Genomic DNA, 13,089 nt, shown 5'->3' with positions numbered 1-13,089 from the left:
ATCCCCTTTATATCTAAGGGCTCTAATTTTTTAGTAATGTAAGTCATTGGATACAAGTGGATCAATGCTCAAGATTGAGTATAAGACTTTTAACTCTTACACCGGTGTAAGAATATCCTGCCCCATATATATATATATATATATATATATATATATATATATATAGGTAGGTAGGATCCTTTAACACCGGTGTTAAATTTGAAATTTGACACCTCATCTGAGAGCCATTAGATCTCAAAAGATCAACGACTCTGATTTGTAAGCATGCTACACCATTGATCTTTTTTTATCTAAGGGCTCTCAGATGAGATGTCAAATTTGAAATTTGACACTGGTGTCAAATGATCCTACCTCTATATATATATATATATATATATATATATATATATATATATATATATATATATATATATATATATATATATATATATATATATATATATATATATATACATATATATATTATCACAATCATGGGTGTTAATTGAAAAATTAAGAATTATAACTTCATTTTTTTCTTATAAATGTACCTCTCGTTTTAGAGGATACAAATTCTAAATAGACATAGGTTGCAATAGAATAATAATTTATTATATCTGGTATGATATTTTATAAAATAATTCCCTTCCATATTATTTTTGGGAATGATTTTTAAACTCTGCATTATTTTCATTCTTACGAGAAAGATAGATTTGCAGGGGGCTTTTTGACCCTTATAACCATTTTTTAATAATTAATTACTAAATTGACCTTGATTATAAATTATTTCAAAAATTTAACCTCCCCAACAAACATAACACCAATCTGTCCTTGTTTGACCGTTGACGGTAAGAACCCGCACCGTTAATTAAGGTATATAATTAATTAATTATGCAAAATTAGGAAATGATTCCATAATTGACCCTAATAATTATTTACGAGGCTTAATAATCGTAATACGTGATTAAGAATGCTGAAAGTCATTTTTCGGAAGAAAAGTGCGGATACCGGTTCTGCTAGTCGGTATAAATGCGTGCCGAAAAAGTATCCCAGAAAATTAATGTAAGTGCATGATAATTACTAGAATAATATGTAGAACTTGTAAAACAAGTTTCAAGTCCAGATAATGAGAACTGTTGCTGCAAACCGGTACTGGCTTGGAAAAGCGCGTACCGGAAAAGTGCTCAGAAAATTATAAGAAAAATATGATAAATCTTAGAAAATTATGTAGTTTCATAATCCAAAGTTTGGGATTAAAATGATAAGCTTAGCAATTAAAGTTAACACTGTGTGTTTAAGTGGCTTGGGCTATATATACCCTTTGTAAGGGCACAAAACCCTAGAAAACAGTTTCTCTACGTGAGTGTGTGAGGGTGGCTGATCAGCTTGGCTGACTTGTGGGGTTTCTTCTCCATTTTGGGTCCAAGACACTTCCTTTCTTGATTTTTCTTCACACTTTCACTTGGGATACACTTGGTGAGGGTGAGAGCTAGCCTTGGGACTCTATTGCTGGTCTTTTCTGAGTTGAGAGAGCTGCTGTGTGTGAGGTTTTGAGGTTGACTTGGGTTGGTTGTGTGTGGAAGCCTTTGTTTTGGCATTGTGAGGTCCAAGAAGCTTCCTTTGTGTTGAAAGGTCCAAGCTTGTTGATCCATTTTGGTGCACCTTGTTGAGTCAGTCTTGAGGGGCTGATTGTGAGCTCCAAAGAGCAGCCTCTTCTTCTGTTTTGGCCTTTGGTATGCATGATTAGGTGTTTAAAATCGGTAAAAAGGGAACCTTTTTGGGATATCTTCACGAAAATGCAGAAACTGCATTCTGTCGTGAGATATCCGGATATTTGTCGAACTGATATCCGAATATTGGATATCCGGATACGTGGTTTTGGGATATCCGGATATTAGATATCTGGATATGTGAATCTGTATATTCGGATATTGCATATCCGGATATGGACAGCGAGATATCCGGATATTCTGGGATTTCGCAGAACAGCAGCTGTGTTGTGTGTACAGTAGGCTATTGGGGGTTTATGGACCCTAGTTTGATGAAGTTGAACTTCTGTATTTAATGGATTAAGCCAGAATCATGGGATTAAGGGCTTGTGGCTTTGTTAGAAGCTTTAAGACTTGAAAACGTAATGAAAAGGCGTTGTCTTAATATTGTATGCTTGTGGTGCATGTTGTTGATGTATTGTTGGTCCATAACAGATTGTGAATCTGCTGTGTTTGGACTTTGAGCTGTGGACTCTTGGCTTTTGGAGTTAGCTTGCAAGGTAAGCTTTCGTGTCCTCGGTTTAGCCATATTGTGGTTCCACCATGTCTCATGGGGGTATGGTTTATGCATGCTGTGTACATGCTTTTGAATATTTGATATGTTGATTGAACTTTACATGTAATGGCTTTTAATATGCATGTGTTGTTTCATCTTGACGGGAAGCCTGAATATGTAGCGCCATACAAGACGGTGTACCGGGGTGAATGCAAGTGGTACTTGCACGGTGTGTAGGTGATAGACGTATACCTGCACTGTCTCTGGCCAGTAGATTAGTATTGACACACATGGCATGATTATCTGCTGCATTGCATTGTTTTTGAAATGATAAATAATAAACTGTTTTGAACTTATATTGCACATGTAAGTGAGCTTGGGGTGGAAGATCCTTGAGGACTCACTGACTTACTGAGATTTCTAGATTTGAGATCTTACCCCACGTTTGGGGAATGCTTATTTCAGGATCAGGTAGTATGGGTACTGATGCCTCAGGCGGCAGGAGGCCGGAACTTAGCTGATTATGTTTTACTGCTTTATATTAGCATGACTGGATTTGGGATGCTGTTTATGTTTTCCGCTATTTATGATATGTTGTTGTTGAGACTGATGTTGGGCATGTTGCCTTATTTGAGTGAGCATGGGGATTTTCCATGACACTTTCTGTTAGTACTTTTAGTTTGGAGTTGTATAAACTGGTCCGGTCTGCATTGTTGTAGTTTCGTGACTAGAGCCACACTTATATCATCTATGTTATGAGGTATTTCGGTTAGCTGTTTTATCGCAATTACATACAGGCGATGTTTTAATAAATTGATTATTAAGCAAGTTGGTAATGTTAATGGCATTATAATTGAAAAGAAAAAGTAATTCCCCATTTTAATTAAGCACAGCTTAATACGATATGATGATAACATTACCGGATATATACGGGGTGTTACATTGACCACCAAGTCTACCCGAGTACACCCCTCCCTACCCGGGTATTTTTTGAAATTTTTTGCCTACCCGAGTAAGGAGGGATGTACCCGGTTATAGTTCTTGAATCTGAAAAAATGGTTGAATTATTTACCCGGGTAAGGAGGAGTGTACCCGGGTAAATCTTTACCATAAACCCCATCTGTGAAGAAAGCGCATTTACGTTATCACCATCTGTGACAGAGATGATGGATTTTTGCACGCGGTTGCTGCCGAATCGTCTCATCTTCTTGATTGAAGCTTTGGAGGTTCTATCATCAGCGCAATAAAACACACCCTACTCCTCAAAAGCATAATACTCTCCATTACTTTCTGTATACCCCGGAGCTCTACTCAATTCGAAGGACTTGGAAGAAACAGTGCTAAGAGTGTTTCCCATGTGATCTTTCTTTGTGCGTAACTGGGTTCACATAATAAATGAGGACAGCTTCTGTAAATTTATGTAAAAAAAAAAAAAAAGAGGAGGACTCATTCTCTATTCATGATGCATCTTCATTGAACAATAGTAGCGTTCTTCTTCCGCGACATAGAAAATGTGATATCCCATCAAAAAAATTCTGATTTCAATGGAACTATTTCTTTATTATTTCATCCACTCATATCGCATATATACTTTGCTACTTTATTCTTTTTGTGTGATTTGTCATTGGCCTTACGTCGCGGATTTTATTCTTAGTGCGTAATTTATTTATTTTTTTGGGTTGTTTTTGAATTTTTACACCATCTTTGTTACATGGGATATTACAGAGGAAAATAGAAATCCTGTGTTAAAGACTTATACCCCAACAGAACATCAAAGCATCAAACATGATCTATCGTATTGCAGAAATCCTGTGTTAAATACTGAAATTTCAGAGATTTATCCGAGTACACCCCTCCTTATCCGGGTAAATAATTCAACCATTTTTTCAGATTCAAGAACTATATCCGGGTACACTCCTCCTTACCCGGGTAGGCAAAAAATTTCAAAAAATACCCAGATAAGGAGGGGAGTACCTGGGTAGGCTTGGTGGTCAACGGTCAAACAGGGGCAGATTGGTGTTATGTTTGTTGAGGAGGTTAAATTTTTAAAATAGTTTATAATCAAGGTCAATTTGGTAATTAATTATTAAAAAAAGGTTATAAGGGTCAAAAAGCCCTGTTAGGCAGGAAAAATATTTTTGACTTGCGAAATAGTTAAAGAAGTAAGATATTTATACTACTAATTGTTGTACTATCATTTCACTACCATTTTAATTAGCATTGAACTCAAGAGTTATTTTTTTTTCTCTCTCTTCATTTAATTTCTTTTCTAATCCAATGATAATTAAAATAGTAATAGAATGATAGTAAAAAAAATTGATTGTATGAATTTCCTAATATTTAAATATCCACCATTTTATTGTTACGTCATCAAACAATCACCGTCACATAGTTGTTGGTGATGACTATCGACCATTGTCTGCCATCAGTGAAATTTTGCTACCCTTTATAAATGGCTAGTGAGTTCTGCCATCGCCATCAAGTTACTCAAATTAATCCGAGCATTCCTAATCACTAAATCACTACCGAAAGTTGTAATCATTTAAACAATGCTTTGATCAACTAAATATGATAATTAACATGTTGAATAATATCATTTCTGGAAAACACACTTAATTGAAATACAAAATCCATTGGGTACCAAAAATTGGGGGTGCAAGTTTTGTAGGGCGCTGGCAGGAGCAACGGGGTGGAAAGATGTGTAGGATTTTATTTTCAGGGTTGATTGCGACAGGATACCAAATTTTCATGTTTTATTTTTGTGTTATTGCAATTCAAACTATTCAAACTAAGACACGCCATATAAAATTTAAACATGCATAGGCAGACTAGCCTTCCAACGAACTTTAATTGCAATTCACCATTGTAAATCTCTCCTTAGTAAGATCTAATGATAAATTTGATATTCAGTTGAAAGTGCAAAGGAGGAGACAGCCAGCCTTTGCTTTGTAAAAAGCACTAAAGATGCGAAAGAATTTAAACGGACATTTGATAGTGGAGACTTATTTATCAAAATGTAAACATGTTGAGCAACAAAAAAATTAAAAAAAAAAAAAACTCTTTATTCAATTCAAATTCAAATTCAAAGTCAAAGAGAAGAACAAAACCAATTCTATACGATGCTCCTGGATACAGAATGAATTATCAACAAGCATATGTTTGAGAAAAAAAAAAATCAAATCAAATGAAATGAAAAAAGAGAGAGCTAATTATGACTTGAATAACGAGAACATACCTAACTGGACAAGCTGCAGAAAAAATAATCATGATTTAGGCAGCTCTCTGGCCTCTGCGAGTCTTTAATAGAATGTCCTTGAGATAGTCATAACGATCACGGTGATAATCAATCCACAAACACAGCTGCCGGATGGCCTCCCTCTTCTCCTCCCCCAAGAGCAACACACCGTCCTCTTTCTCTTTCATCATTTTCTCTAGTTCTCCAACTGTCTTCTTAAGTTGAACTACAGTTGTTGTCAGATTCATCTTTTCTGATTCCCCCTTGGTTACCTTTGCCTCTAGCTTCTCAACCATCTCCCTCAAAGCCATTTCCTGTTCGTTTTTATCCCGCAGCTGCTCCAACAAATGGTGTTTGTCTTTGTTTGACTGCTCTTTTCCCCTATTCATCTCCCTGACACAATTCTTTGCAACCAGAAGCTCGTTTGAGATGTTTGAGATACGGTTCTCATAATTTTTGCAGTCATCAGAAAATTTCCAGCTTACAGTTTCTATGCCAGCCATAACACTGTTCGCACACTCTTTAATATTAGTGGTAATTTCATGAAGAGCTTCATTGTTAGCAGCAATTATTGCTGACAAAGTTGCAATCCTGTCTTGAAGTGCTCTCTGATCATGCTGAAACTTTTCTTCCGTCTTTCTAAAACTCTCTTCCTTCTCACTTAGCAATTGCTCTGTGACCCGGAGCTTCTGGTTTGACAGACGAAGCTTAACCTCAAGCATCCGGACATTCTCAAGCGAAGTACTGATTTCATCTTCTTTCTCTTCTAGGTCTCTTTTCAGGTCTTCTACCATCTGATCTTTCAATTCAATGCCTTCACGAAACTCCTCTGCCATTTCTTCAATCTTCTTCTCTGCAACTTCAAGTTTGACCTTGCATTCCTTAAACCAACTATCAATTTGTTTATATTCTTCATTCAACTTCTGATATGCATCTTCTCGTTCTTCCAATTTTCTCTGAAGATCCACAGTTTTGCTTGCTAATTCATTCTTTTCATTCTCTACCATTAGAAGGCTTTGTGCATGTTCTTCTCTTAATTTTTCACAGTGGAGATCCAATTCTTCTTTCGTTTTCTGCAAGGAAAGCAAGTCTTCTTGCAGGTTGTTAACTTGGGCTGTGAAGGCAATTATTTGCCCTGAAGCCTCATTTTCTTTTTCGTGAAGCTTTTCCTGCAAAGTAGATAACTCAGCCTCTTTCTCTGCTAATGTTTTCTCCAGCACAGTAATTGTTCCCTTCAATTCCAAATTTTCCTCTCTCAGCTCACTGTTCGCATGGTCTCTAGCTCTTATTTGCTCTTCAACTTCACTCTTCTGGCTGTGCATGGAGTCCACCTCCAACTTCAGCCTTTCACACTGCTGTGCTAATTCCTCTTTCTCATTCTGCAGGGAAACCAAATCATTTTGAAGATTGTTGATTTGCTCACTGAAGGCCATTATTTGAGCAGAACCCTCTTCCTCTGCCTTAATAAGTTTATCCTGGAGAACCGAGATCTCAGATTGATTCTCTGCTGATCTTTTCTCCAGTTCTTCTATCTTGTCATTTAGCTCCAACTTCTCCTGTCTCAAATGACTGATCTCATGGCTGTTAGCCCTTATTTTCTCTTCATCTTCATTCCTTTTGTTCTTTATATTGTTCATCTCTAATTCCAGATTCTTTATCTGTATGCTTAAATTTTCTGTGCCTTCCAAAAGTCTCTCTTGTTCCACGGTTTTTCTGTCAACCTCCTCTTTCAGGGTTTGCATTTGAATCACATACTCTGAATTTTCTCGAACTTTTTCCACAAACTGAACTTCCAAGTCAGATTTTTGGTGTTGTAGGGACTCCACTTCCTGCTGCAACACATTCACCTCATCTGTAATACTTTTGACTTGAGTTGATGCCTCGTTACCCTTAAAAATTATCTGCTCTTCCAGTTCATTTTTCTGAGCATGTAATGTACCGATATCAGTCAGCAGATTGTTTATCTGAGATGTCAAATCTGCTATTTTAGAAGATGACTCATTCTCAGTATCTTCGAGTTTCCTCTTGATAGCAGATAGTTCCTCTTCCCTTTCTTTGGACTTCATTTCAAGTTCTGAAATTTGGTTTTGTAGCCTTAAATTGTGCTCTCCCAGTTCCCTTGCTTCAGTGGTGCTGCTCTTAATTTGCTCTTCCATATCTTTCTTCTGGTTTTGCAGTGATTCTAATTCCAGTTTCAGTTTTGCGATTTGTGCCTCTAGTTCCCTGATTTGATTTGAGGATTCATTCTGATACCCTTCAAGCATCTGAGTGAAGCTTGAAACTTCCCTTTCTCTCTCATCAAGTTTCTCCTTTAACTGACTCAATTCAGCTACAAATTCTTTTATACTGTTTTGAGCCACCAGCTGAACCTCATCTAAAGCCTGTGAAAGTTTCACTTTTAAAGATTCATTTTCTTCCTCAGTGACTTTCCCATTGTGGCCCATATTTGTCATTTGCTGTTCTGCATGTTCCAACTGCTGCTTTAGAATGGAAATTTCCCCTGTAACTGCTTCAAATTCTTTCACAATTTCTAATTTCTCATCTTTCAGTTGATCAACAAGGGTTCTCAGGTCATTCGTAATCTTTTTTTCCTCATCAATCTGTTGGAGAGCAGTCTCTTTTTCTAAGGTCAAACTATCTTTTTCTGTCTTCAAGTCTTCCAATCTTTGACTCAGTTCAGCTTCTATCTTACTCAGTTCACCTTTTAAAGATTCATTTTCTTCCTCAGTGACTTTCAGATTGTGGCCCATATTTGTCATTTGCTGTTCTGCATGTTCCAACTGCGGCTTTAGAATGGAAATTTCCCTTGTAACTGCTTCTAATTCTTTCACAATTTCTAATTTCTCATCTTTCAGTTGATCAACAAGGGTTCTCAGGCCATTCGTAATCTTTTTTTCCTCATCAATCTGTTGGAGAGTAGTCTCTTTTTCTAAGGTCAAACTATCTTTTTCTGTCTTCAAGTCTTCCAATCTTTGACTCAGTTCAGCTTCTATCTTACCAGTAATGTCCAGTTGCTTATTTAGTTCAGCATTCTCAACCAAAAGTTTTGATCTTTGATTACCTAATGCTTCAGCATCAGTTTTCAAATCAATGATAATTTTGTCTGCTTCTTCTATCTTGCTCAATGCTGCAAGATATTTTGAATTTAAATCCTCCTCCTCTTCATGCGTAATTTTTAACTTCTGGTTCAATTCAGCAACTTCCGCATGCGCCATTTCAAGTTCTTGCTTTAAGCCATCAATTATCTTTTGAAATTCATTTTCCAGTTGTCCATTTTTGCTGTCTTTGTCCTTTGAAGAATAATCCGAATCTGAGTCTGAGTCTGAGGAAGAACTCCCTTTTTCTCGCTTGCCGTTGATCTCTTTCCTTAACTCGCCAGTTAGATGATCATACCGTGCATAGAGTGATTTGTATTGATTGTGGAAATCCTCAATCAGCTCAACAAGTGGTTCCTTCTTAGAAAGACCTCCTGGGTTACCATCATCTTCAAGGTTGTCATCTTTAATAAGTTTCAATATCCTTTTCACTTTGTCTTCAATTTCTGTAGGAAAAGTAGCAAAACTCCAAATCATTTATTTCATCTAAACAGATTGCAAAGTGAAAGTACATAATATTCCATTGATACCATCATTACAAGAGAATAATATATATATATATATATATATATATAAAAGTTAGTGAACAAAATTAAACCATAAAAAGAAGAATCCTATAGAATAAGATACTACAATATTTACAAATCATTAGCACGATATTTATAAACACAACATGCATGATTTTTTTATATTAATTTATGCACATTACACCCACAATACTCGATAATATAATCATTTTAAGATGATATAGATAAATCATATCAAATAATTCATCATCATTTCTGTTATATTATATATCAGCTATCATCTTGGTGAGTGCAATCTTGGATAGAGATTTTACCAGTTTTAGCTTCCTGGAGCGGCTCTTCTTTATCAAGGTCAATATGACTTCCAAACAAAGACTTTATAGACTCACTGAAGCGATGCTTCACCATCTTCTCTAAAGATGTTCAACTTCTTAGCAGTATCGAGTTAATAGTATCTGTTCGCCATATAAATTCCAGAGCGGCTGAAAATTTAAACACAATGCTTTGATATTTGAGCACTGAGATGCATACAATTTCCAACATAAACAACACAAATCTAACTACTTTTTGTGTAATCAAAATTTTATTTATACTTATCAAACTTCACAATATATATATATATATATATATATATATATATATATATATATATAGTAGAACAAATGCAAAATGTCAGTAGAAAAATATGGTTTATTATTGTTGTAATAACAGAAAGATTAAATGATTTTTTTGACTTTTGTAACACACGAGTGGCATCCATGGCCAGTCTTTCAGCATCAATGCTTTGCCATAAAGATTTTTTAGTTCATATAATTTCTGTCACCACAAGTTGGTGGGGCGCAATACTAGATACGCCAACAATAATATTTTAAGCTAAATATTTTGATATGATATCGTAGTCGAACTATGTTGCAGAATATTGAACGGAAACGCTTGTCACAGAGAAAATAAAATTCTTTAAATATTGGGAAAGATTGTTCAAGTATATGGAGTTCATTCAAACAAGCAAGAAGCAACTAGTAATATTTCATAGAACTCAGATCAATCCAGCGCCAAAATCAACTTTCCTTTCCACAAGCTCAGGGATGTCTATGACCTCATGCTTTAGTGGTTTTATTTCACTTTCTGTAAGATCGGAATTGGGGTTTAGTTATGGATTATGGGATTAAGTGGGGCATAATCTAGAAAAACGTACAAAGAAAAGGTGAGTGTGTAATTATTTGGGTCCTCCATTCACTTTCAAGAAAATAGACCCAATTGCCATCATTACTGAACCAAAATTTCATTGGCTCATCTTCTCAGAGTATGGTCCTAAACTCCTAACATAGTGTGATAGTAATTAACGTACCACTAGCTGAATATTTTACGCTATTAGGATTTAATACAAATTCAATTTTTGAGAATGGACTATAATCAAAATGAGATTAGATAATTAACTTTAAAAAAGTTTTTTTTTTTCAAAGAGTGAGAAAGAAACAGAGGCACTAGTATGCACCAAGAACTATTTGGCGCCACCTCAACAACTTCGGGAATCTTCCCAGAAGCTGATTGGGATTCAAATGAGACAGCTCCCTAAATAAATAAGATTTTTCTTTTTTTCTTTTTTGATTTTCAAATTAATGGTGACAATTTTTTTTATTTAAAAAAAAAAAACCTTTGTAATTGTAAGGAAAGAAAAATGGGGAAGACAGATAACAATCACTAAACTTGATGTTCAAGATTCTATAACTGTAACGAAATTTGCAAATCCGATTACTCACCTGAGATATGGTTTTAGTTTTCCTTCGCCTCTTCTCTTTGGAATCTGTTAAGCTCCAAAAACAATATCGCAGTTGCCTGTAAAGAAAGAAAAAAAAGATTATGAAAGACACAGCAAATTCAAGGCAATAGTTTAGTGACTTAATCTAAGCTATTTTATTATATTTTCCCCCTTAAAATCCATAGAATAGTAAAGACCAGAATCCACAAAAATCGTATTCATACACACGACATAGGTAGCGCAACAACAGATTCGGATTAAGGATTAGATACGAGACAAGCTTCAAATCATAACCATGTGCAACAGCTGGGAATACAAAGGACAATCAAAAAAAGAAACCAAGAAGTAAATTGAACCATGCTTGATTTCATTATCAAAGCAAACGAAGTTGATCTGATAGAAACCAGAAGTTGAAACGATTCAAGAAAACCGAAGAGCTTCGACTAAGAGGCTCGAGAATTGAACTCAAACCAAACGCAAGAAAAAAAAATAAAAAAAAATTCTGAATTAACGAAATCCACTGTTACCTACCTGTGAAACTTGAAAGGAAGATCGTAGAGGTGGAAACAAAGGATCGAAACTTGGAGAAAATCGAAAAGAAGGAAGAAAGTTAGATAGCACTTATAGAAGTAGCTCCAGTTACTGCCAGAGAGACACAGTGCCTGAATTCAAGTTTTAAAAATAAAATAAAAAAAATAATATAAAAAAAACTTTAATAATAATGATCTAAAGAGACGCCAACACTTTGCACCTTCAAATTTCACGAAATGGAATCTTTGGATTGCTCTTCAGACGTTTGCCCCCTCTTTTCTCAATTTACTACCATAATGCCACCACTGACTTTCTGTCTCGTATTTTCTCGCGCATGGACCCTCTGACGGTGGACAAGTCCATTATTATTACTATTATTATTTTTACTGGATGCGAGAATTTATTCAAATTGAAATGAGATAAATTTTAGCAAAAGTAGCAATGTTTATAAATTAATCACATACTAATGTCTAATAACGCGACCATTTTTTAATTTATTTTGTTTGTACATATTCATTCATTAACTTAAATTTTATTGTTTTAAGTTAGTGATTTATGTGTTACACAATACAAGAAGTTAGTAAATAAATTAATGTAATATATAACCAATTTTTAAATTAATATTGTCACACATAAATTTATATAAAATTTACTCTCTTTTTTTGGTAAACATATAAAATTTAATTTAAATATAATAAGTAGTTTGAAAATGTACACAAAATATCCATAACCTTTATTCCTCTCTTACCAAGTATTACCCTAAACTTTAAACCTATTTTCATTGATCTTTAAACTTAAGTATTCCCTTTCTTTCTAAAATAATTTTCACTCTATACATTTTAATTTATTTTGATTCATTTATTATATAGAAAATTAAAAAAGTATTATTTATTTTTTCAACTTTATTCTTATCTTTTTAATATATATATATATATATATATATATATATATATATATATATATATTGAGTGAAATAAGAGAACATTAGTAAAATAAAAAGATAATATAATCAAATAAATTTAAGTTTATTTAAAATGAAGAGTATATTCTTAATGTTTGTGAAAAACTTTAAAATGACAATTAATTTAAAATGAAAAAGGAATATGCCAATAGATCATTTTGTTTAGATGTTGTTAAATGACTAACAGTAGAACAATCCTAGTCTTTTACCAAAAATAAAAAATAAAAAAATCTCAACCTTCAAACCTATATGGATACTTGACTATTTTTTATTAAAAAAATTATTTATCTAATATTTTAAACATCTTACAAGAAAAAAAATGTTAATAAAACCTGGTCTTCTTCGTAAACAATAATTTCACTTTGAACTTTCCAAAACCTCTGCTACTAAAAAAAATTACCCATTTATATCATTTTAGTTTCTCCAAACATTGTGAGGGGAGTAGTTGCATTCTACTACCCACCCCACTAGTAAATATTGTATCATAGATAGGTTTCACCATAGAGTTGAGGAACGCATTCTCATCGGAAATCGAAGGCTCAAAGGCATGGACTACCTGGTCTCTTCGTTTATGCAATCCTCCAAAATCCTATTGAACTCTGTTGCCTTAAGTGTTGGAATGTACTTGTTGAAATATTACTTAAAGTTCTATGATTAATTGGAACAAATTTATAAGGACACTTTGCAAAGGTGACAAATTCATTTAATAGCAGTATAGCACCATTATTTCCATTAAC

General features: G+C 34.3%; 1 protein-coding gene across 1 annotated transcript; it reads right to left on the bottom strand.

Annotated features, from left to right (window-relative positions):
- Nucleotides 1-5,337: 5,337 nt before the first annotated feature.
- Nucleotides 5,338-11,537, bottom strand: LOC133284765 (COP1-interactive protein 1-like). Its single transcript, XM_061481838.1, has 4 exons — nucleotides 11,392-11,537; nucleotides 10,862-10,937; nucleotides 9,416-9,583; nucleotides 5,338-9,020 (listed from the first exon to the last, which is right to left on the bottom strand). The coding sequence occupies exons 3-4, from the start codon at nucleotides 9,507-9,509 to the stop codon at nucleotides 5,515-5,517; spliced, it is 3,600 nt and encodes a 1,199-aa protein (XP_061337822.1). The 5' UTR covers nucleotides 9,510-9,583; nucleotides 10,862-10,937; nucleotides 11,392-11,537; the 3' UTR covers nucleotides 5,338-5,514.
- Between the last annotated feature and the right edge of the window lie 1,552 nt (nucleotides 11,538-13,089).

The sequence above is a fragment of the Gastrolobium bilobum genome, unplaced genomic scaffold (assembly GCF_033153095.1).
Source record: "Gastrolobium bilobum isolate Gb01-03AN ecotype WA unplaced genomic scaffold, APGP_CSIRO_Gbil_v1 utg27505, whole genome shotgun sequence".
NCBI lineage: Eukaryota > Viridiplantae > Streptophyta > Magnoliopsida > Fabales > Fabaceae > Gastrolobium > Gastrolobium bilobum.
This window is presented reverse-complemented; position numbering and strand designations above follow the sequence as displayed.

Excerpts from the sequence above, each read along its gene's own strand:
- LOC133284765 (XM_061481838.1), bottom strand. The coding sequence starts at position 9,509 with ATGGTGAAGCATCGCTTCAGTGAGTCTATAAAGTCTTTGTTTGGAAGT. Across the intron at positions 9,021-9,415 it reads GCTCCAGGAAGCTAAAACTG|AAATTGAAGACAAAGTGAAA; the intron begins GTAAAATCTCTA and ends CTTTTCCTACAG.